This window comes from Amblyomma americanum, chromosome 1 (genome assembly GCF_052857255.1).
Source record: "Amblyomma americanum isolate KBUSLIRL-KWMA chromosome 1, ASM5285725v1, whole genome shotgun sequence".
Lineage (NCBI taxonomy): Eukaryota > Metazoa > Arthropoda > Arachnida > Ixodida > Ixodidae > Amblyomma > Amblyomma americanum.
Window position 1 is genome coordinate 417,930,952 of NC_135497.1, and position 25,775 is coordinate 417,956,726.

Genomic DNA, 25,775 nt, shown 5'->3' on the forward strand with positions numbered 1-25,775 from the left:
ATTTGCATTCATGAGTGCTTGGTCATGGCTGACGATCGAGAATGGCGCCAGAATTCATGCTAATTTGTCCTTGAGTCAGAACGACCAAGTTGTCGAGCCGTGGTACGCATACATGTATATCATCTACAAGTAATTCTGCTGGTTAACTCGATACGAAAAGAAGCAACTATATCTCGCAGCACGCTAGTTTTGATGAGCAGCCCTGCGAGCTCCGAAACACAGCCATAATTAAGGAAAGCGCCCATGGCAGCTTCCTCCCGGTCGCCTCGTCTCTTCGCGTTGCAGTACAGCAGTGGACTCGCTCCAACTCATCCAGTTTGGCATTCTTTTGTAGTTCTAAAAGGCCTTTGCGAGTAATTAGGCAAGTAACTATAAATAAATCAACAAACAAATGCTGAACCTAGCTCGACTCGTGTAAGCGTGCCGGTGATCTGATTTACATCATGTTTACAGGCGTTACAAGAAGTTGGTCAAGATAAAAAAAACAGCGAAGAAAAGACGCAGGACCAGGAAAAAAGACACACAGACTGTCGCCGGAAAGAAGTTGGTGGCCAGGCTTTTATGCAGCAGCGGTACACAACAACGTTTCGGCGCAATTTCCTCTTTTTTATTGCCAGTTGCACACGCACCTACACAGAAGATATTCACGCGCATGCACCTACGCAAAACATACGGATCATTCGAGATTTGGTTTTCGTGTTACCCTGGTTGGATGTGAAAGGCCCATACTGGGTTAACGATATTTCCGGCTTGCAGGCGCCGTTATGCGGTCGCTTCTTTATTACTTAGCTTTTTATCCGGCAGTGGCACCAGTTTTCTGTTTAGTCTGTAGTTCTCAACGATTTCGGAATAGGTTTGCGCGTGCTCGTCCAGGTTCCGACAGTCCGTCGGTTCCACGGTTACCCGGAAGCAAAGAATATGGGAGTGCGCTGACTACACCGGAGTCGACGAAGATATTGATAGAGGAGAAAGCTGGGAAGCCCTGCTTCGCAGCCAAGTACCCGCTCGGAAGAAACAAGCCAATCCGTCTGGCGGCTGAGGCCGCGACGAGATAAAATCTCTTTGTTAGCCTTTAGTCATGGAAGCTAGGCCCCCGCCCTCCAGGCCTGCGTGCCGGGTGCGGTGAGTAGTAAGGGGTCTCTATCTCCGATGGAAATAAAAGCTGTCATCCATCCATCCATCCATCCAATCGAGATTTCCAATACGTGAAAAGGTTGCGACTTGACTTTCGCTGCCGACGCACTCCGCGGTGCCGTTGGTTCCGCCGTTTCCTGAAGCTGCTGATGGCTCGAACATGCATGGTGAAAGTCCAAACTGTTCAACACTGCTCAAATTATCCATAATTTCTAAAACGTAGTCCTTAAAAGCCAGCTGAAGCAACGCGCTACTCAGCAACGCCGTCGGTGCCGGCCGGACATCCGAGTGGATGACGTCACGACAGTCCCGGCCAATCGCGGGCATGAGCGGCGTTGGCTCGGTGTCCTGAGCCGATGAGGCGCGTTTTCTTCTAAAAAACAACTTTTTGCGTTTATTTCCGCTCTTTTTGAATGAGATATTATTTATTTCAGCGGGCTAAAAGCTTCAGGTTCTCAGTGCTTCAGCTTCGTATACGTACCGTCTGCAATAAAATGTTTATAGCGCCAGTGGTACCCTCCTGTTGCGTGCCTGTCTTCTTCGCACTGATTATCATGTCTCAGTTACCATGCAAGATAAATTTCGACCTTGTGCCACGCCTTCCTCTTCCCACTAGTGAAAAAGCTAACATCGAAGTTAAGAACACAAAGAAGAATATCTGGATGCCTTTCTTCTAACGCATTAGACAACAGGAAACAGTAGCTGCACAGCAAGAAAGGAAATAAGCCTTGACTAGAGAGAAGTAATGCTTATGAGGCGTGAATTCACACACAAACGAAAGAAATCACGCTTGAGCCCTAGAGTTGCCAGAAACACCTCATAGCAACCATGATTTTGGTCTTAAAAACATTTTCTTGCGGGTTGGATATGGGCACTGTTCAGTGGGATTAACCAAGTAAACAAAAGTACGGTTGCAATGGCGACAAGAAACGCGTCGGACGCTTATGCCTTGAACTTACGTAGGTTCAACTGCAGACCAGAAGGTGCATCGTTTGAAGCGAGCCGGATATCTGCCCTGCTCACCGTGCGTGCTCTATTCTCATTCGAGTAGAAAGAAATTTGTCAATTTTCCTTCCGGTCTTCTATCAATGATGGGTATGAAATCCAAGCATAGGCGGAATGTAACAGTCCCGTAAGTATCGCCGAGGAATGTTGTATCGCGACAGAGGTGTCATATCGCTTAAATCAATACAATTGCAGTGTCAGAGTTTCGCTCTCAGCTGCCAAGTGCGTCACCACAAAAACACTGCCTGTCAGCGGGTTTTTCAGCAAACCCGAGGGTCAATATCAATAGAAGCGGCGCAAGTTCATGCGTCCGTAATTCATCATTGCAGGACAACCATGGCAACATTGCAAGAAATATCTCATGTTCATCTGTGTGCCTTGCTCCGGCTGGGATTCCCTATTTCCTTTGTATTTCTCCTTTCTGGAAGTTTATCACACTTCTTCAGATAAGCGGAGGTTGAAGAATATCTCAGTGCGTAGTGGCAATTCAATGAAAAACAGCCAGGAGCACAAGGTATCCCTTTAGGTTACGGGGCAGACACTAAATGCTCACAATGAACATATATTAAAACACACATCCTTTCATGCATCTACAAACATCTGAGTGGCTGGTGCAATGTGTGCTATCTTATGCATGGTAAAAAGCAAATACCGAACTGATGTCACATCGCGGACTCCTTTAACACCACATATCGTTTTCGGCTGTCATTTTTACGTGTTAGCGTGTCATTCAGCTTGAACAGCCCAGTGTCTTGCACAACTCATAAATATCCATTTTCCTGTCCAGTTTACTAAGTAGCACATTCTATTCCGGCACGATCGTCATTATATTCCACTATCGCAAATACCATCAAAAACTGCGCTCAAACTTCAACTCTAATCTGGCGTGCGAGGTTATTCGCATAGTCTTAACTCTTACTGCACGCATGCTAAAAGAAACTGTTCATGTGTTTTTCTCTCTGCGCGGTTGGCACTTGCTTTAATTTCCGCTTCACAGGTTTCATTCATTGCATGTTCCTTTCGTGTTAGATTCAAAAGTGTGAGTTCGTCCTCCTCGTTTTAGTAACGCCCCGAGAGCTTGTGTTATTTTTACTGCAAATACGATGACTGATGGAAAAAAAGATATTGTCTGTTCCTAACGTTGCAATGGAAGAAGTTATCTTCTTAAGTTTACCTGGAAGTCCGACACTATGCGCGTCTCCTGGATTCGACACTTTCCGCTTGTTTGCAGCAGCTATTCTCTTGTTTTGGTAAAATATTTTTTCTTTCACTTGTAACCTGCCTGCCTTGCGTCGCGTGGTAAACGCATCACCGGAGCCGATCTTACTTTCGCGTTCCTCATTAGATTTCTTTGTGTCCCCATCCTTGAAAAGTTCAAAGCTCTGAGTCTTGTGCCACAAACCTGCTTGTCGCGTCCTGGCAGCGTAGTTTTAATTGGTGAACTTTGGGGGCTTGAGAACAAAGTTAATTGCTTCCGAAGGGTTTCTCAGCAGGTTACCAAGTTACTGTCGCTGAGGCGGCGACAAAAGATAAAATTGCTTTTGTGAAGCAAAATTTAACATGAGATGCACCTTGCCGCTCACGTTGTTATATTTATTCTTGGCTACTAGCTGCTTCACAACTTTTTCACTTGCACAGATAATCAACATCTTGGTTCCAAAAAACTTGGACACTGAAGACCTTACATCAATGTTCCTAGAAAGGAAAATGATAGCTAGAGATATGCTTTTTATAGTCTCCCGTTAATGACCCGAATATTATATAAAAGAATCTTGCAACGCTATTACCGAGCTTATCTGCCGATTCGCGACAACAGCGGAGGACGAAAACAATTCGGTTTTGCATTTGATTGTACTTCGATATGGAATGGCGATTGACTGACACCCCATACTCATTTGCAACCTGAGGATATTATTTCGTAATTGCGCTATGCGTGTGAAGAATAATAGCGCAGTAAACTTGTTTTATTGGTTCTATACCCTTGTCGTCAAAAACTAGGGTTCGCAGTATTTCCCTTCAGCTTTAATATTAAAAATTGATGGTGAGGGGATATCAATCTAACCAGAATATTGAGGAAGCAAGTTAGTGATAGTGCCATCCAGAGAAGAAATTCGACTCTAATATTAGAAAGAGAAGCATTATAATTGTGGGGCAGAGTGTGTGCACTGACGCCTCTCTAAATTATTCAAAACTCGCTGCAGCCTGTATTGCATTTTGTACTATTTGGCAAAGTAACACAAACCAGGCATTGCACACCAAAAAACTATGCCAGAAACATCTACGTTGAAGTTCTGGCCAATGAAAAGGCCTTAGATTACATTCAAGAGTATAATATTGATAGTAACCCTCATGCAGATAGCCTAGCTGCTTAAAACGTCACAAGACAACCCCACTACCAAGTCCCTCTTTTAATAACGTTAAGCAAATTTAAGACCGCATGCTCTCGACACCGTTCTCACTATGGTGACGAGATTGTGGTAGGCTGGGTCAGAAGGAAGATGATGACTCTGGGCTGGTGATTCTAAAAAATGTGCAATCTGTGCCCATGTAGTACTTCTTAGCTTGGGAATAAATCCTGCTTTTTTTAGTGTGTGTGTGTGTGGGGGGGGGGTGCGGGGGGGGGGGGGGGGGGCGGAGGGTGCAGGGGTTGCGGGAGCTGCGGTGCAGTTATTGATATTAGTTGCCTACAAAGAAGAGGACCGCGGAAATTCGCGCTTTTCAGTCTTCCCTTGGTTCCCTTCTCACTTCGGTATGACTGGAAGTGGTCCTTGCGACGCCAGTGTTTTGCTGCAACACGCGCTAGGCGCAGCAGCCTCCTTTCATTTTCGGATGTTGCACATATCATATTAGTGCCGCATGTACTGCTGCTTAAAAATGCCAAAGGTTAATTTTGCGGCAGCAAAAACATTGAAGATAATTTTATTTTGAAGACTAAAATGACTACAACCAATATAAAACTTAACCGAGCGACACGGCTACAATTTGATTATAGCAAAAAGCGTGTGTAATTATTTATTCAATTTGGGCTGCGCTTTGATCAGTTATAATAAAAGACGTCTTATACGAAGTATCATTCTGAAATTGGTTACGTAATATAAGCAGCGTACATCGCACAAGCGTTCGAAAATAATTCATGCGGCGCTGAATGCGCAGTGGCGCGCTATGTATATTAATAAAACGTGGTGATAGGCCCACGAGGGCAAAAAGTTTAAAGACTTGGTTAAAAGTGGCAAAAACCTTCAAGCTACTACTCACTACTATCTCAACTGCAACGGCAGTTTATTGCCTCCCAGATTTTAAACACAGATCAACCATTTCAGAGAAAAGAATGCTCTGTGTGCGGCATACGAGAAACAAGAAAGCAAAAAATGACAGTATGACAACTTCTAGACAAGTGCTGTTTTGCGAACGTAAGTGGCACGTAGAACACACACTGTCAGTTATTTCCACAAGCACATATTTGAAGTGTTACAGTCGCAATTGTAAGGTCTCAGTTGGCTTTGAATGCATCCGCGCAACAGAAGAATTTTGCCTGACCTCGATTTTAGACGATCATGTGGTTTATTCAGCCATGAGAGCGGGTAGCACGGGCCTCACTTTCTCAACAATTTTAACTGTCTCGTTATTGCGGGCAGATGAATCCATATCCTGACAAGGCTTGCACTTACTTTGACCTGCTAAGACTAGGCTGAGTGACGTCGCGCAAACGACATCATGTTTCACCTTCGTGGTCGCAACTCCGCAGAAAAGGAAGGTACACGCGAACAGCTAGATTGACTTGCTGGCACTGTCTTGTAGCAAGGTATACTGAAACGCCATAGCATTAGTTGATGTCTTTTACTTTTCTAAGTTGCGTCATTTCCTTGAGGCATACATGAGATGTTGCCCATGCCGTAATAATGAACTGCGGGATAATTTAGGCCACCCAGACGTGTTTGTTGAACGAGTATTTTTCGTTTAATGCCGTGAAGAGGGTTTGCACGACCGGAAATGGTACGCGAAAACCGGTTCTCCGCATCAAAATGCCACATCCACTCGAATACCAACATTGCGGGGTAACAGAAATAAAGAGGGGGGGGGGGGGGGATTTCAAAATTGTAGGAGTCAGCATGCTTAGAAACGATGGATCTCGAGTACAGACAGATGAAAAACGGCTATTGTAAGAAATGGACGACTCCAGGATAATAAGGCCGTTCCGAGGGGATTGACTGGTTAGCGGTTGTGGGGCGAGGCTACAGAAGCTACAAAACTTAATTTAGTTGAGCGGACAAGGGTACGCAGATGAGGGGCTAGATGCTAAATGTTCACGAAATAATCCAGTGGTCACTGCAGGAAAGCACAGGGGAGCGTATCTTATCTTCTTTATCACCGTGGCGTTGATTATAATCTCCTGAGAATTTTAGAGGCAGTGGATAATTACTTACAGTGAAACAAAAAACAGCCACATGCCATTGATGGGATCCGAGGCACAACCTCCGCATATAGCCTGGAGAGCTCTACCAACTGAGGAACTGTGGCGGCTGTCTAGGCTCCTTCTTTCAAATATGTGGCAGAGAGAAGGCAGGGAGATAGGAATTCCTGACAAAACAAAACACTTGTCTTCGCAACAAAGACAAGTCCTACTGACGAAACATTGGCTAGTGGACCGGGGCTCCTCCTCGACACCTTGCTCGTTTTGTTTCGCACTTTCGAATGCAGTCGTGTTACGTGTATTCTAACACTGAGAGTGTGTACACGCGCATTTAGGTGTTACTGTATTTAGTCTACATGCAACAATCATAATGGAGGTGGAATTTTGTGCTGTTAAGAATGCCTCAGGCTTTAAACGTTCAAAGCTAGGGTTTCTTCGCAGGGTCATTACTGTCAATTACTGCCGAGTCCTGTCTCTTTCTCTATTTCAGAAAAAATAAAAAGCTTATTGATTGATTGATTGATTGATTGGTTGATTGATTGATTGATTGGTTGGTTGATTGATTGATTGATTGATTGATTGATTGGATAGAAGATTCGGGCCGGATGAAGAGACGTCCTTTACTCGAAACGTCTGATAGTCGGACTGAGTCTTCTGTCCCACCCTGCTCTTTTTGTGGCCTTAGAATTACTCTGCCGAAGTGCCACTGTTCTGTAGCATAGGAGATAAGCAAGGCCTACACAAAGGCGGACGAGATGCAATAAAAATGTGTTTTATTGAGCAACAAGCTACTGTGAGGAGAGAAAAAGAAAAGGCGAGTCGGTTACCAGAAGAAAAACCGATTTACTACACTGTGCTGGGGAAAGAGAATATGGGATGTAAAGGTAAAAGAGAAAAACTAGTCATTATGCCCTCATTCCCACTTTCTTTATCCTATGAACAGCGCTTCGTGTCAGCCCCATTTTGTAATAACGAACTAATCCAGTTCATGCAGTACGTACAAAAGTAAATTGAAGTCAGTAAACAAAAAGCATGGGGGCTAAGTCAGAGCCCACCACAAAACCCCAAAACTTTCAAAAAACAGAGCAGTGCCTGGCAGGCCTTCACCGCCGACGCTGGCCACGGCCCCTTCTTGATAGTCATCACGTCCGTAAGCGGTCGTGGCATAGGCTTTGCCTTCCGGCACCGTATGCAGGGCACGCAGATAGAACGCCTGCTATCATGACGCCAAACCTGTGGCCCGTGTATGCAGGGCTAGATATTAGAGGAGCATTTGTTCGTGAATGCAACGCTAAGGCAGAGGCGACCCAGCAAAGTTGCTTCACGTCATGGTAAGCAGGGTGGAAGTCGGAGCTGCAGGTGAGGATCCACAGAATGCGGTCATCAGTCGCGAACACTGCCGAGAATTCTATGACCAAGCGTGATTTCCCGCTTTAGTGCTCGAAGCCTACCTGCTGTGTTCACTCTCGAAATTGAGGTCGACACGCATGCTACGTTTTCATGAATTTGACAGAAGTGCAGTCGAGTTGTCTTTTTAAGGAAAAGTGAAAAAACTTCGTGGAAAAGAGTAAAATACTAGTCACGCTTTTCCTTCTCAAAAGTCGCTTTTTCTTTCGAGTAATCAAATCGAGTCGCAGTTCATGTAAACAGCGATACAATACTTTCAAGGCAGAAAGCTGGGCTAGTTGGTGGTTCGTGATTAATTACAAAGAATAGCGCATAGGGCGGGGACATATGAAAAGAAAAAGACAGGAGAACCGCTACAGATCAACTCTTGATGTGAGCGGATGTTTATAGCTTCTCCTGTCTTTTTCTATCCCTTTGTCCCAGGCCTATACGCCAGACTTTTGTAATTAAGCGTTACAATCGCCGTCGAGGTGGGCAGTTCGCGCGGCCTCGTCCGTGCGGTGATTGCCTGAGATGCCGCTGTACCCAGGTAGCCATTGCTAGACTATATCGTGTAATTTCTTGATTGTAGAGTGATGTAGGTCTCAGATGTTCGCTGCCAGTTGTTCACTGGACTCATGGAGAAGAGCAGCTAGTGAGCCTTCGAGGGCTGCTTTAGGGTCAGTGAAAATATACCACTGCTCGGGTAATTGTCGATTGATATGCTTCAATGGCGACACGAAGAGCAACAAGTTCCGTTCCATTGATGAAGTCTAGTGACATGTCTTTACTCTTATTACTGAGTCCTTACAGGGATTATCATGAAGCCCGAAGAGGTGGCAGTATTCATTGAGCCATCTGTGTGGACCTGCAGCTGATGTCCGTGGTTCTCATGGAAATATTAAAGAAAGACCTGTTTAAATTCTGTCCGCGATAAATCTACCTTCTTGAAACTTAAGGGTCGATGACAGGTTCACGTTGCACCACTCTCATGCAGTGATATGCGTTACGCGTAACCAGTCAGTATGTCTAGACATCAAGGGAAAGTTGCCTTGGCTTCACTGCTAGGTCTTTAATTCATTTCAGATCAGTTCATCAATTCGTCGCGCTGATTACAATCAACCGCTGTGCGTAAACCGCGCCACCTAGATTCCGGCTCCGCACGACATACAGTTGAGAGTAAAATGAGAGGAGACAAACTTTGAGAATTAATTTATTGATTACTCCGAAATTCTGTGTGACCAGCACAGCGTTTTTTAGGTTTACTAGCTAGGTTTCCTCTTGGCAAATAATATCCAAAAGTCGGTTTCAAATTTAGTGGAGAATTAACCAAAAAGTTCGCAGTTTTGTGCAAGAAGTTTGTTTCTTCTCATATTCCTCACAACTATACACAAATTGTTCCTCGCACAAATTGAAATGAACACAATCGACAGAACAATGCTTTCCTGTGAAGAATCGGCGAGATTCATCGACCACCTTGTTTTGCACTGGCTAAATGTTCCTCCACAATTACTGAAACAATTCACGTTATCATATATCTACACCACGTATGATTACTCAGAACATGTTTTTGTCGACGGATCAGTGCCAAATACCTCTTCAGCAGCAGCGGTTATTGTGCCTAGTGTCACCTTCAGCCACCGCTTCAGGTCATGCATAGAACATCACCGCAAACCACTGGACTATATTCTGCGACTCAAGACTCAAATTGTGGAGCATAAAAACGTACCTGAAACCACGCACATCTGAGCAGCTAATAGGGCAAATTGCACTTTTACTAGCTTGGGCGTTCAGGCGCGGCCACACCGACAAGCTTCAGTGGATACCCAGCCATTGAGATATAGCGGGAAATTACAGTCATAATGCGGAAGCTAAGCTTGATCATGCTGATCGGGCCTCCATCCAAGTCCCGTTCTCAAGAAGTGACCCAGCAGCTTTACTGGCTCAGTCATTGCAGGCTGCCGCGCAACAGCACTGGAACGATGTGAACCACCAGCAGGACCGCATCGCTCGGCACGATGATGGTTCGCAACCTCATCTATCTTCAAATGTTATGCGACGTGAAGGAACTCTGCTCCGTCGGGTGCGGTTAGGTGTAGCGTACCCTAAAAGCTACCTACACAAGATTGGATTTGAAGCTAGCCCGAACCTCTTCGACTGCAGACATGCAAAGACAATCCATAACAAAATTTGCGAGTGCACTCACTACACTGATGCAAGGAGGGCCTTGGAAAATACTCTTAGACAGTTGAACGCACGATCTCTCTCTGGTTAAACTACCCTAGGCGCCAGGGCGAACATAACTGTTTTCTAACATAAGGCTGTTTTCTGGTTCTTCTCTTAAATAGGCTTCGATTCTCGTCTCTGACACTTGCGTGTGCTGTGCTGTGTGCATCTACATGGTCTACGGGGCGCGCTGTGAGTGCACACCCGTTTGTGCCGGAATCTAAGAGTGCGCAGAGCCCTTACCTGCAACCATGCTCGGTGTGTGTGTGCGCGGCATGTGTGTGTGTGTGCAAGAGATATAGTGCATGAGGAAGACATGCGCTCCTTGTGTTACATGTCGTCACGCAAAATGCGTGGAACCCAGTGTGTGCGGAGTCTCCTCAAACTCAACCACTCCAAGCAATTCAATCTATTATGGCATCATCATCCTCCATTTGCTTCCTCCCTCTTCTCTTACTTCCCTTTCCCCTTTCCCTAGTGTGGAGTAGCAGGCCAGGGCCACCTTACCGCAGGCCGACCTCTCCACCGTTCGTTTCATTTAATTACTTTCTCTCTCTTCCTTCTCATCGTGAGATCCCTGGCGGAGGAACCACGCGCACTGTACGCGTTGAAAAATGCAGACATCCAGCAAAAAAATTCCCCTTAAATTTCTTGCTCACCTCCCCGGTGAAGAAATATATTCATGAGTGCAAACATGTCCAAGCTCACCTCGTACATATGATCCTCAATCGCCGTGTCCCGAGGGCGCCCACAGTAGACCAAGAATATCCCATATGCTCATATGGATCAGGCCCCCGGGACATACGAGTCATATGTCCCATGTCATATGTCCCATACTAGTTCATATTATTGAGGCGTAAGCCTTCGTGGCTCATGAGTGGCGTGATACGGAAGTTGTAGACGGAAGTTTGTGGACGGAAGTTGTCCGCACGAACTGTCAGTTGGAAGTTGTATGGTAAATAAAACAAAAATGTAAAAGTTGTTTAAAGGGCAACTGAAGAGGTTTTAGAATTCGATGAGTTTAAAAGGGCCGAACGTGGGAAACATGCAGGTAAATTCTGCGAAATTGTTTTGCTCTTGAATTTGAAATGGCGTTGTAACCGCCGAATAAAGTGGCGTCGGCGTTGAGGCTTCTGAGCAGTGCACAGAGACGAGCAGAGGCCCCATTAATGACGTACATACAATAGCGCTACATTTCCAGCGAATGAACAGTTGTTTCAAGGCAGAAAACCAGCGTCATTAAAGGTGAATCTAACAACGCATTGTTTCACAGTATCGTACGACGCACAGCAGCATGCACGCGAAGGCAGCGGACAACTCAAGTTTCTTCAGTAATGACGTCACAACGAATATGCTAGCACTTCCCTAACGAAGTGAGGAGAAGACTAAACATCGTCGAGGATTCAATCGACGATTACATCACCATTTTAAATGTGAGTGCCAAAATATTTTGCATGCTTTACTAGAAGCTCCGCAGATTCGAATTCTTCAATAACCTCGAACTCTCAGGAAACCATTTCAGCTTCCCTTTAAGGGACAGTTCTTAAGCAACATATACGTAATGAAATTAAAAACAGAAATTGAAAGTATAAAAAGAATCTGTAAAATAAATAGGCAGTAAAAATAAAACAAATAAAGATAAGTTGAAGATAAACAAAAATAAAAATTGAAAAACAGAAAATAAAACACAATGAAAAATGAAGGGAGAAAGAGAGGACAGGGAAAGGCTTTCGCATTTGCGCACGTAAGCAGACGCAATTGCAATCCTGTAATTTTAAGAGCGTGAGCTCTTAATCATAACATTTCGACATTTCGTGGGGTCTGCTACCACCCTGAGCTCACAGCGCCATCTTTGGCAGCAACTAGAAGACAGCACATCACGCATTGAGACTTCTAGCGCCATCTAATATAGCACTGTATAAACAACCACCTGGCGCTTGCAATTGATGACGTCACGGTTCATTATGGTGGATGGAGGTGGAACTATGTACGTATGGCGTCAAGGGAAGAAACGACGCATAGTTTCAGTTTCTCGAAACTTAGATGGGGATCATTAAATGGAATGGGAAAACTTTAGTGGTTCTTAAGATATTTGCGAGTTGAGGACGAAGTCTTCATTCTTGATAACTTTGGGTCCTCTTCAGCCTTGGGTGGTCCCCTAGTCCAGGGCACCACTGAGTCGGGCCACCTCGCTTGCGTGTGCTATGAGGGCCCTTTGGACCCCTAGCTCGCAGCTGGTGAGCCGGCTCTCCCATTGCTCCGTACTTGGTGTTGTATATTTGTGGGATGTCTTGTTTCTCTCGCATTCCCATGTGATGTGATATAGTGTTGGCCTTGCTCCGCACCACGGGCATACGGCGCAATATTGTGTGGGGAACATCCTGCTTAGTATGTAAAGATTTGGAAAGGAACCCGTCTGCAGTCTACGCCATCCTGCGGCTTCCTCCTTCGTCAACGCTTTGTGTGGTGGGGGGTATTGGAATCTTAGCCCTCTATATAGGTTTAGCAGCTCTGAATAACTGTCCCCGCAAGTAATCTGAGGCTCTCCCGGGGGGACTGAGGTGCCCGCTCGGATGGTTAAGCCTCGAGCTAAGCTGTCCGCTCCTTCATTGCCCTGAATCCCTGCGTGGCTTGGTATCCAGATTATGTTGTGTGCAGGTTGTCCTTCATAGAGCGGTGCTCTACTAAGGGTCTTGAGTGCCGTGCTGCTTATTCTACCCCTTATATAATTTCGGCACGCCTCTTGTGAGTCTGTTATGATGTTGAGGGATTTTCCTATCCTGTATCCTTCCTCTGCTGCCAGTGCGACAGCTATTTCCTCTGCTTCGGTTATGTCTGATACCGCTGCCGTGAGACTCGTGATTAGTTTGCTTTTATTATTAGCAACTACCGCTACTGCGTGTTTCCTGTGTTTTTCTGGATAGAGGGAAGAATCTGTGCAGACTGTGTTGTCTCTCTGCCCCATCGTTTTTTCGTAGAATTCTGCCCTAGCCTGTCTCCTGCTGGTATGGAGATTGGTGTCCATATTGCGGGGGACAGGTTGTATGCGTAGTTTCCTCCTTAGCAGGTCCGGTGTTATTGCCCTACTACTTTGCGGTTTTTCTATTTCCCAACCCAGCTTTGTCAGGAGCGCCCTTCCTGTTGTTGTGTTACTGAGCCTGCGCGCTTGTGCCTTGAGCTTGCACTCTTTTAGTTTTTCAAACGTGTTGCTGATTCCCAGTTGCATCAGCTTGTCATTGGATGTGTTTCTTGGGAGATGAAGGGCTGTTTTGTATGCCTTCCGAAGGATTGCTTTGGCTTATTCTCTTTCGGCTTTGATGGTTACATGATACGGCAGGGAGTATGTGACCCGGCTGACCACCAGGCTGTTGACCAGCCTGAGGGTATCTTCCTCTTTCATGCCGTATCGCTTGTGTGCAACTCTGCTAATCATGCCGCCCACTTGTCCCGCTGCTCTACTCAGCAGGCAGAGGGTGTGGCTGCACCTCCGGCTGCCCTGCAGCCACATGCCGAGGATCCTGATCATTTTCTGTTCCGGAATGTTTTGGCCTTCGAGTTTTACTTCGAGTGGGTCATCTGTTGGGTGCCTTCCCACTCTGAGGAGCTCAGACTTCTCCGTGGAGCATCTGAGGCCTCTTTGCTGCGTATATTCCTCGATGCAAGCGGCGGCGATCATTAAATTTTTTTTCTGACCTCCCATCTCTTTCCCACTCTCCCCAGTATGACGTCAGGGGACAAAATGGCGGCAGGCATAGTTTCGGTTTCTCGAACCAAAAGATGGCGGTCATTAAAATTGTTTGTGCCCTCCCATCGATTGCCCCACTGACCTCAAGAAATATCCTATAACAGGTAAGAAAACTGCCCGACTACGGGACCGGTATGTATGTAAATTCGTTCCGCTATATATTCACCGACAGCAAGGGGCACCCACCCGGGGACAGTTGTGTACCGAATTTGGTAGCCAAATAAAACGCTATGGGTTGTGGTATAGAAATAAAATCTTAATTAAATAATAGGTAAATAGTATATACATGCAATCACTAATTGAAGCGTTATCATATCGCACCGCAAGCCGAAATCTAGGCCCACCTTGCCAACCCAAACAAAGCAAATTCCCTTTGGGACGTATCTTGAAGGAGTGGAACTCGACAACGGGTGGACGTGCATCGCAATTTCTCTTACAGATCACGGCCGGCCTCGAGCGCGGCTAGCGCGCTCTTTCAGGCGGTTTTCGCATTCCGCGCGGAAGCAATGTGAGTTTTTCTCGAAGAGATAGGCCGGCCGCCGTCGCTAGAGGCGCGACGGCCCTACCGCTGGCTCCACCACTGGTCTCCACTAGGAGGCTGGATGCCGCATCTGGCACCCGAAAGTGAATCCACCGGAAGTTGGGCGGTATGTCCCGGAAGTCAGCCTTTGGCAGTGAATGAAATCAGACCTCAGCACGGTTTTTGAGGTTCCGTTTTCGTTTTCCACTTAGTATTTTGGCTTTTCGACATTCTCGTCGTATTTCATGACAATGCCTACCTGTTGCGCCGTCAACTGCATGATGAAAGCAGCAGTCCTCGGGAAAGACGTTTCAAAATTAAGGGTTCGTTGCATCGCTATGGGACAACACTAGCAGACGACAGAACGTCGCTACACACAGTATTTACGGAGCCTCGTCTGCTCAGCTCTGTGTCATCCCGTTGCGCTAGCGTCACCAACTTTGCTCTCTTTTTTTTTATGCACGTTGTCGCGCTCTAGGCCCAAGTTATACCATCTATGAGGGATAAAGTTAAGAAAGAATAGGTGGAACTCTTCATTAGGCAGCCGACTTTGCAGTGACCATTTTACCGAATTATGTTAGACCAAACCGGAGCGAGGGCGAGGCCACAATCTGGTGAGGTGCCGTCGGTGTTCTACTGGTTCACATTAGCGTGTCCAAAAGGTATATGGTACTGCTTTTTCGACGGAGCTTATGAAGTACTGTTTCGTACTGTAGCAAATTATGCCGGAATGGGCTTTTATTCGTGATGCTTGGTGCAGTTGACTTCTAACAGCGCTTGTCACATGAGCGGCTGCCATTCGTCTTTCTCGTCAGTCGTTTCTCTCGTGCTGTGTAGATGAAACGTGGCTGTGCTATAGAGTTTGATTAAAAGCAAGTCTGAAAGGTAAATGACACACTAAAGCGATTAGCATCACCTGTCATCGATGAGAAGAGAAATCGTCCGCCACCAACTCGAAACCGAAACAGCGGCAGCTGTATAATGAGGATCTTTGAGTATCAGGATTTCCGCGGCATTGCCTTTTTGTTTGCTACACGAAAATTTGTTTTTAAGATGACCTAGACTCATCGGCCCCATTCCACTACTCCTAATTACTCTCGGAAGACAAGAACAGGATCAGAAAATTGTGTTTAATGCACGAACCCCTTTGCCTCGGCATAGTGAGACTTGCATGTCTGTTTTCTTCGGTTTCTCTGAAATTACAGGGTTCCCCAAACAATGCACACATTTCTCGCGTTGAACTTGCTTATTCCATTGATAATACAGTTGACGTTACACGGAAACAACGCGAAAACTGAGAACGCAACGGCGAAAGAAGCGACTTTTTTCATTGAAATACACAGCAGACACCAAACTTCCTGGACATGCCACCGAACTTCCGGTGGCTTCAATTGCACCCACTTCGGAAAGCGGGAATGTGACATCCAGCCACCTAGTGGATATCAGTGGGCTCTACGCCTGCATCTGTGGCGGCGGGTGGTTTTTGCCTGGTTTCGCGCTGCAGCCCGCTGGTTCATGGTGAGCGCAGCTTCGAAATCAAAGAAAGCAAAATGCAGATGCTTAAGCGGCGTATCTTCAACACAGTCCATTTGTGCACAGATTTTTCGTCACCAACTTTGCTCGATGAAAACATTTAAAAGGAGGAATCACTCTGCTATTCGTCAGAACTATGTCGAACATTTGTGGTTTTATATCAAGAAGGAAATACTTTGATCACTTCCTCTCGTATAAACCATGGTCCGTGATTAAATGACAAGTTAATGCTAAGGGGAAGATAATGAAAACTCAGAGAACGAAAGTTTCGTGCTCGTCCCATAAAAATGTACTATATCGCGGAAAAAAAATTCTCTATGACGCTTGAGCTGTAAATCTGATAGCACTGTCGCTTGTGGCTCTAGACGATACTTGAGTCGTTGAACTGTCAAATGAATTGATTGCTGGGAGGTGTATATAGTACTTAATTACGCCGATGTCGCTTTTCCCACGTCTTGAATGAACTTATTTTCACCCTCATATACATCACAACTTCCTAAAACGAGAGGCTTGTCGCGACATTAAAAAAAAGTACTAATTAAAAATGTATGCGAGTAAGTACGAAGCATTGTAATACATTTTTCTGTGCTCGAAGCCGATGGCCCACGGCCTTTCCGCTTTTGTTGTCAAACGAGAGGCCATCAGATTTCTCTGGAATGAGTGTAGCCGCGTGCAAGTCTCTCTTCATGTTCAAAATTTTCGTAACTGCATTAGGCTTGTTTCAAGTTCGTTGTCACTTTTAAATTTTGCACGGCCGATAGCGACCGTCATTTTGACCTTTGTTGACCGAGCACTTGTTTTATCGCTGCGCCGCCGAACTGCATGCATTCTGTTTGAGGGCACGAGTTAGCCCAATAAACAATTTTTGAGTTGGACGCAAGCTTCCTTGTCGTCATTCTGGCCTGAATAACGTTAACAGAACGTAACAGAAGCAACTAGTACAAGCTGTATATGTTGCCACAGATATTGACGCGTAATGAGTACTGCAATCTCAGAACGTATGTATGTCCAATGAGTGACTTAAGCAACCATAAAGAGCGCCATTTTTTGTTTCTCATGTTTATTCAACTTGCGGCGTGTGCTGAAACTGCCTAAAATATTTCATTTAAATATCATTGTAAAAGACCTCAGATTATGTACTTGAATGCCCAATGCCCTGTATTCTATTAAATTCAGGTACTTTTACTAACATGCAAGCATTGCAAATTGTAATTTTTAGTTCCTTAGACTCTAAGCTAAACCATCTGGTATAAGGCGCATTGCTGTGAGGTTTAGTGGAGCTTCATTATTTGCAGAAAACTTCTTTTTGTGGTGCTTCTTTGTTTTCTGAATGACGAGAGGAAAGTTCATGCTCACGGGAGGTTTATCGAAAGCGATGACGAGGCTACAGAAATGCAGGAGAATATGCAAAGATTTTATAGTCATCGCCTCTCAGATAAGTCTGTTCGCTCGTAAATGCCAATTTTATTGAAAGAACGCAGTTTTGAACTAATTTTGCTTTGGTGGCAGTTAGCTCTTGCTTGCAGTTACTGTCACCAACTGACTTAATGTTTGCGCCAAACTTCAAAATGCTGTTCAGAGAGGAGATTTTGGACGTCGCTTGCGTGCAACGTGCTCTGCTCCTGTGGCCAGGGTTGGGTTCCGTCTATACGTACCCGTTCCTTTCGCGGATGATATGATGCGTTTTTCTGGGCAGCACCAGGAATTCTTGCAAAAACCGCTGTTGTGCAAAATTAAAACAGCTGCGCTTGAAATTTCAGGAGCTATATGTACGCTGCAGAATCTTTTACTATTTGAAACTTGCTATCCTAGTATTACATGCCGCTTATCATTCTACACACTCATAAAGAACCTGCCGGAAGACGAACTATGTAAGATGATAGCCTTGTTTTTAGCCAAATATAAGGGTAGAACGTGTTGACACCTGTGCTCGAAGCAATTCGTTTGACCATACACAGTCGGGCTAAAGGAGAGAGCGCGCAATCGTTAATTCGTTGTTTCAGATTTCTCCCATAGCAAAGGGGCTCACTACGCAGTCTTTGCGTAAAGCTTAAGAGGTAAAAATATAAAGGCTTGACGGTTACCAATGACGCGGGCCGAACGATGTTGACCGAACTGGGAGCGAGCGCGCGTTCTCCTTCCGCGTGAACGGCGGTCGCAGCGGCGGAACGGTGGGGTAGTGGCAACCCCACCGAGGTGCGGCGGGAGGAGGAAACAGAACCCATTGCGAAGGCAGTAAGAGAAGCGCGCGCTCCCCTCTAGACCGACCGTGGATAGATGGGGCTAGGCGTCTATCGCTCCGCTAGGTTGCGTGCGTGCACGCGTAGCCGAGCATGGTGGCAATCCATCCTGCTTCAAAGAGGACGATCTTATGTTCCATCCATCCAGCCGAAATGAGCCGTCTCATTTCCTCAGCCCTCTCAGGTGCGCTCGTTTCGCCGATACGTTTACTACCACAGTTTGTTTGAAGAAGGACATGATGTACCTCCCTTTAAACTCTTTCATATCAATTCTAGTAAACCAAGAATCTAACGCTCGTTACTTCAACGTCATCCATGTGGTGGCGGCCTTTTTATGTGAAGCATAATAGGGACACTACTTAGCTCAACCAATGCCCAGCCTGGCGCGGCCGCGACCACCATTGACGTCATAGCCTAACTCCTGCTCCTCCCGCTAGGGGCGCTGCAGCCGAGCACGTGGTCTGACGTCACGACAGCTGAGGAGAGACGGGGCTCCACTCGGCCGCGACCACCAAGGCTAACTCCCGCTCCTCCCGCTAGGGGCGCTGCAGCCGAGCACGTGGTATGACGTCACGACAGCTGAGGAGAGACGGGGCTCAACTCGCGCGATCGCCGCGCGGCCGCGACCACCAAGGCTAACTCCCGCTCCTCCCGCTAGGGGCGCTGCAGCCGAGCACGTGGTCTGACGTCATGCCAGCTGTGGAGAAACGGGGCTTAACTCGCGCGGTCGCCGCGCGGCCGCGACCACCAAGGCTAACTCACGCTCCTCCAGGAGATTGCTAAACAACGAAGAGACTAGCCTGACTTACGGGCAGGCGATACCGAATCCCTTTCACAAATCTATTATGCTTCGCATCCTAGGCTTAACCTTAGCTAAGCCAGGCCATTTTTTTCATCAGTCCAGTATGCCCGGCTACTGATCCGAAGAACCCAGGTTCGAACCCGACCGCTGCGGCTGTGTTTCGATGGAGGCGAAACGCAAGGGCGCCCGTGTGTTGTGCGATATCAGTTCACGTTAAAGATCCCCAGTTTGTCGAAATTATCCCGGAGCCCACCTTTACGGCACCTCTTTCTTCCTTTCTTCCCTCAGTCCCTCTTTATCTCTTCCCTTACGGCGCAGTTCAAGTGTCCACCGACATGCGAGACAGATATTGCGCCATGTCCTTTCCACAACAGCCAGTTCAATTCAATTCAATGCCCTATAGGGCACAAGCCCATTTGGGAATGCTATCTTTGAAAAAGCGGCAAACACGAAATGCTTCTGTTACTCCTACTGCGATGACTTCAGCTGCTACGCTCCTTTTTGTGGGAATAAACACAATGCGAACAAGGAAGCAGGATGAAGAAAAGTGCACAACACAACGCTGTCTCGCAATTAAAGTTTCATCCAGAAGGAGTCAAGATATGCATTCTACGAAAAACAGACTAATATGGGGCGTGAGGTTAGCCTTTTTGGAGCCTAACTGACCTGCCCCTGGCATTCATTTTTTTTGGGACTAACTGAAAATGATAAAACTATTCGCCCCCTTTGATAGAAGTGTAACATGTAGTCCCCGGGAGCAGAGGTTTAATGAAAAAGTGCAAACGAAGTGTGATTTTCAGCATTATTTATAGCGGCACAAATTCCGACAGTACTTGACAAATATAATAACGATAAAGGAAACAAAAATAAACACATATGAAAACACCAGGAACAGAACCATCAACCTTTCGATGTGGAACCGAGCGCACATATGACTACGCCACCACAGCTGATTGTCTGAGGGAAGAAGGAAAAGCTTTACATGCGAAGGAGATACATTGTCTATGTTTGGCGCTCGCATTTTTATACAAACATATTACTGTTTAGAGCAAAATATGGCAATTTTGCTGTCATATGTTTTTGCAACAAGCTGCGGCAAGCCTTAATGCGCATGCACATTGGTATAAATTGCGTTTCTTGCCAAAGAAGTTCTGAACTGTGTGTACATTATGACCGGTACTTCACAACCAGAACAGTTGTTTTCTTTTCTTTTTTTCTTTTCGGAGGATAAGGTGGTCTTATTTGTGGCAATTGGCAGTTGCACATTACAGCCTGCTGAAAAAAATTATAGGAGGCGGTGGTTCACTTCGTTTTTTGTTATTGTGGACAGCGGTGAGAGAGAATTGACTGCTTGCCACTCACCGTTTCGCTAAGTGCCGCCGTTACTTACACAGTGTCACATAAGCTCGTATACAAAGAGCAACGATATGAAACTACGTCTACTTGCTTAACTCTGACTTTTGTAACTCATATTCGACACATATTGAAGCTCATAGTACTTGTTTATGGAGTTGCACAGCTGTCGGCCGTTTCGGTTGCACGAAACCTTTTTTCCCACGCAAAACAATATTCGCTTCGTCACAGGCAGCGCCTGTGTTCTCACAGGCCTTAGACGACATCCGGCGCAACAAAAATGTACTACTATTGCAGTATGGGCCTTCTCGCGCGATTTTCGCGTGCTGGTGTGCTGCGATTCGCCCCCCGTTAGTCTCTTTTTCAGCAGTTAGTCCGCTGAGTTTACGCACGGCGCGAATTTGTGGCAAGAAGGGTGTCGTGTGCAAATTTAGGGACTAACGGGGCGTTTTGAAGACCACAGTTGTCTTCGCTCCCCCCTGCGCCGGTTTTTTTTTTCTTAGAGTGTATCACCTGAGAATACAGCGTATGCCCACCAATCATTAGGTAATCAACTAAGGAATCAACCACGACGTTCTTTGAAACCATCTGGGACACATCAGGAGAAACCCAGTAGACGTGCTTCTGTGCCATACAGTGTGATAGATGGCGTACTTATACATGTGCCTGGTTTCTCCCTGGCGTTGGTCACGATGCCGGTGTAGCGCAAAGGTTTCTTCAAATTTTGGTTTACAGTCTTTGTTTGCCACACACAGCGCAGTGTTTTGACACGTCTGACGACGCTTTTTCCCGCTCTTTAAGGCAGATATTCAAACAGCGTCCGGTCTGTCCGATATGTACCTTCTGACATGCGAACTGAATCTGATAAACGACCGACTGCACACACTCCATTAATCTTGACCTGTGCCGCACCGAGCATTTTGAAGGGGTGTGCTTTTTTCCTGTCATCAAATGCTCACCCGTCTTCACACAAAGGCGCCCTAGCTTTAAGGGTGACAAGCATAACACGTTAACGTTGAATCTGCGGCCAACATTCCTTAGATTATGCACCATGCCAGCACGCCGTCTATCCCACTGCATGATAAAGACGCACATTTCCTGGATAACCCATGATGTGTGGCAGATCGCTTCAAAGAGCTTCATGATTGATTCCTTAATTGATTGACGAATGATTGCTGAACATGCGCCGCATTTTCTGGTGGTATATGTTGATTCCTTCTGAATATGAATAAAATTTTAGAGGCGAGACAGTGCTTTTGTTGTGTACTTCCCTTCGTCCTTCATCCTTTTCGCGCTTTGTTTATTCCTACAAAATGAACATCACCCATCCCGCCCAACTTGTCATACCACTACATCCTGCTACTACGTTCACCTGGATTAATGTCTCCTACGCAGATATCCCTATAAATAAAACTTTACCTGCTCGCCCCCATCTCTATAGCCGGAACATGCTGGGGCCGAATAAATAGAATTTCATGAAGAATGCCAAATTCTGGAATGCTACATGGGCTTTTGTGAATATAGCAGAGAGGTCTTCCGCGGTGTTGTGCCACTGAATGGCGTGTTATCTCAGCTGAGTGTGCACAGTGCTCGCTGTACTGTGTTTCCGCTCAGTTAACTGCTTCTTCAGCGAAGAAAAATACAAGTCGTTTTGACACTAAGAAAAGGCGAGAAATCTTTGTTAGCCCGCAATGTGTCGACATTACAAATTCATAATATAATATTCCATCGACAGCGCGGGCCCTTTGTTTACTAGATTGAGGGCTTGTACAGAACTTTTATATGAAGTAGGTTTTAGCATCCGACTGAATCACACCGTCCTTGTACACTGGTCGATGTGTTCTTTTACCGCTTTGATATATCAATAATACATCGGTATGTTACAAAATATTTCGTTTCAGCCAAAGCGATGAGAGAACCGGGTGCTCGTAGTAGTGCCAAATTCTGCTGCAACAAAAAAAGGTGCTACAAAAAATTTTTTCTTTTTTTTAAACGAGTGACCTTAGCCGAGAACGCCTATTTTATCGCAAGCGAATGCGCATTTGTAATGGAGCCGTCGAACGTGGAACGTCAACCACGACCTCCCGAAATCTCGAGTCAAGTGACTGGGCGGCCATTCTTCATGATCCAAATGCGGCATCTGTGTATTTTGATGGCCTCTTACTTCAGCTGTTACATTACCGATACACTACCGTAAAGACGTCGGCTCGGACAGAGCTCATTTCCGTTTACCGCGCTCTCAGCACCGCTGTTTGTAAGAAACGGTTCACAAGGAGCAGCGAATCAACTTGCTCATCTCTCCTCTCAAAGTCGTCATTATTTGTAACGCCGAAAAGAGTACAAGGAATTGCTATCGTGGCGTGTGCTTGACGTCTTCGTTGTCTTCGCTCTCACGAAGAGTCTGTTTTACAGCGAAATGCTGATATAAAGAGTTCACCTATGATGGGCTTCAGTATAGACGGTGACAGAACCAGAACGAGCACTCCTCACTCGCCCGTGGCCTCTTCTTCTTCGGTGTGGCTCATAAGACAGCTTGGGTGGGGCGTGAACCTTCTGCATCATAGTAGACGCGGCACCGCTGGATCAGCCACAGAATTCAGCCGAGATTCGACGTGCTCGTCAGCGCCGGCAACGGTGGAGCGCAATGCCGCTAAGGCTTCGCGGTAAAAATAAATATGGTCGTCAGATGAACGCGGCATGTGTTCGGGACTCGCAAGTATAAGCGGGAAGTAACCGGAACAGCTTCCCCCTTGTCCGTCCTCTGCCGGCCGAGGAAGCCGCCACCTGCTTAACGTATGCTAACGGATGAGTAGCATGCTCACAAAATGAAGCAGCAGAGCAAGTGCCGCCGCAGAGAGAGGGCTTGATTGTTCGTGTTAGGCAGAAGCTCAGGCAAAGTAGCAATTTTTGGCCTGAGCATAGTTGCTATCTCCGTAAGGTTGTAAGGCAACTAGCCTATCGTGACTGACTTTAGACTGGGTTGTTTATAATGTATTTATTGAGGAGCACATTGTTTTCTAGATTTGGGATCACAACAATTCCCAGTCATTACTGTCGCACTTCAGACTTTGCCTAAAGAAAACTCGTAGTACTTACACGACATCAAAGCGGGAGGCATGAAGCTTAAAATATAGGTTCGCAGGTCTTTGACTCACCACAGCCTCTGGCAGTGAATCCTCTTTCTTTACCTGTCATACAAAAAAAAAGCTTCGAAGGACGTTTGTCCAGGACACGGACGTACCTTAAAGCAATGGCGAGTAGGTGAAAAGGCGCCATAAGTTAGATTAACATAAAATGAAAGAGATTTCGTTCTATTACGACGTACTGGGTACAAAAGCATAAGGCTTGGCGTACATTTAGGGATACCTTAGCTATGCCACAGAATTTCGTCGGAATCTCGCTTTCGCCACACACTGTGTGACTGAGACTTGTCCCTACTGTTCTCGTTCTTTCCAGATCGTGAAGCCCATCTTCGTCGTATTCCTGCTAGCAGGCTGAAGGCGTTTCTCTCTTCAACCATGGATCAGAAGAGGGCAGCGGTGACCTGGTACCGCTCCTCACGCGGGGCGCGTGCGCCTCCCAGAATCCGCATGACCTTCCTGCTGGTGGCCTGCTTAGCGAGCTGCACGCACCACGCTCGCGCGCAGATAGACGACAATTCTCTCGACTATTCCGTCTACGCCGGTCCGACGCGAGGCTCATCTCGATGTCCCGATAGCACCGGTTGCATTGCAGGCAATGATTCCGGGCGCGACGGTACCTCCGCGGAGTCGGCGCGCACCTCATACAACAACGCCGCAGAAGTATCGACTCTGGACGGCGAAGAAGGGCCAAAGACTGTGACCGTGGAGACCGATACAACGACGGCAACGGCAACCTCCCAGCCAGAGTCCTGGTGGCCGACACTGGTGGCCTCGAGACCGCCGGCCGTCCCCGTGGAGTACACCATCCGAGCAGGAAAGACGAACATCACAGTCAACGGCACCAGGACAGGTCACAGGGTGAGAACTCTCTTTTTTGTTTGCTTTTTATGCTGTTCAATGACGAGGGTGCTGCTGTGTTCTCACAGCAGCACTCTCAGCCCTTCTGGCTTGTGCAAGACTGTAAACGTAACGCTGTTGCGCGAGACAGGTCGTGCAATGCTTTGCGCGAAAGCGTGGGACACTTTCTTATCGCCAAGCATTGTTAAACTCTTTCATCGTCAGGCGGATAATGCTCAGGCTTGCAGGTCTTGCTACTTGTTGACCACAACAGCGCGTGAGTTCACGTAGAAACACGCGCCTCAGTGGTTGCTATACAACCCACTGCTGCTCCACAAAAATTCAGATGTCTACTAGCCCACAAATGCAAAGAAAACCCTTGCCGAAAAGAGGAAGCGAAAGCGTTGCATTCCATGCAGAAATTTCCCGGCGGTATGTGGATTAACAGCCCCAGCTGAAATAAAAAGAGTGCCAGCTTTCTGCGCCTTATTCGTATGTTTAAATCAGATGGTGCATATTTTCCGCAGCAAATTCAGAACGTGCCGGCTCTTTCATCAACGATAGGACTAAATAGGCTTACTGCGCTGTTTAGGCACTGTATCTCGCATTAGTGCAGTATGCGCGAGTTTGAAATTGAGCACATGCATGTTACGTAAAAAACAACTAGCCCAGACATCAGAATGTGGATAACGAACAATGAACGAGAAATAAATAAGTAAAATTTTTATTTCCACAGCGGGTTAAATGAGAGATGCTTCAGGTCTATACGATTTTAGAGCATCTTTAAATTCCTTTGCGTCGTTTCTTTAGGGCCTATGTAAATAAAAAAACCTAAAAGCAGCAATTTAGGCAGCGAAAATTGCTCGCAAAGAGAGGGCCGATAGAGATTAAAGTGACGGGATGCTCAGAAGGCGTTCGAACGTCAGTATCTATCACCAGCTGTGCTTCGTCGCGAAGAACGGGGTTACTTGTTTTTGAGAACCATGTGTACGTGGACAGCAAACACATACTTTTTATGCCGAACAAGTAACGCCTTTGCGTTAGAAAGAAGTTCGAAGTCCTGATTCTGTTTGATGCACCTAAATATCAGTACATGATGATACTTGATTATCTTTCGCATGCCTTCCTTCCCCAGACAATGCTAGGACATCCAGGAAATGACCGTGCGGCTAGAAGGAGCAGAGACCTTAGCCAATGGGGCCAGGTAATATGAGGGGGTAGTGCGGATTGAAGGAAGCATTCGAAACTAATTGTGTCGTTCGAAAATAAATATTTGTCTTAGTCCTACACCTCGGAGCACCGCCTGGGCCTAACAAGATCCACTGGCAAAATAAAAAATGAAACATAGAAAGTAATAGAACGAAACAGACATTTAAAGTTGAAAGATCTCATTTGGCAGCGGCGACGATAAACGGCGAGCACCAACTTACTGTGTCTCTG

General features: G+C 46.3%; 1 protein-coding gene across 1 annotated transcript in view; it reads left to right on the top strand.

The window, feature by feature from the left end:
* Ccn (cellular communication network factor protein Ccn) overlaps positions 1 to 25,775 on the top strand; it is a 348,489-nt gene that overhangs the window by 215,635 nt on the left and 107,079 nt on the right. Inside the window, exon 3 of the mRNA XM_077636042.1 lies at positions 23,812 to 24,356. Coding sequence (XP_077492168.1) covers positions 23,874 to 24,356 — 483 coding nt within the window. The 5' untranslated portion in view covers positions 23,812 to 23,873. The remainder of the gene's footprint in view (positions 1 to 23,811; positions 24,357 to 25,775) is intronic.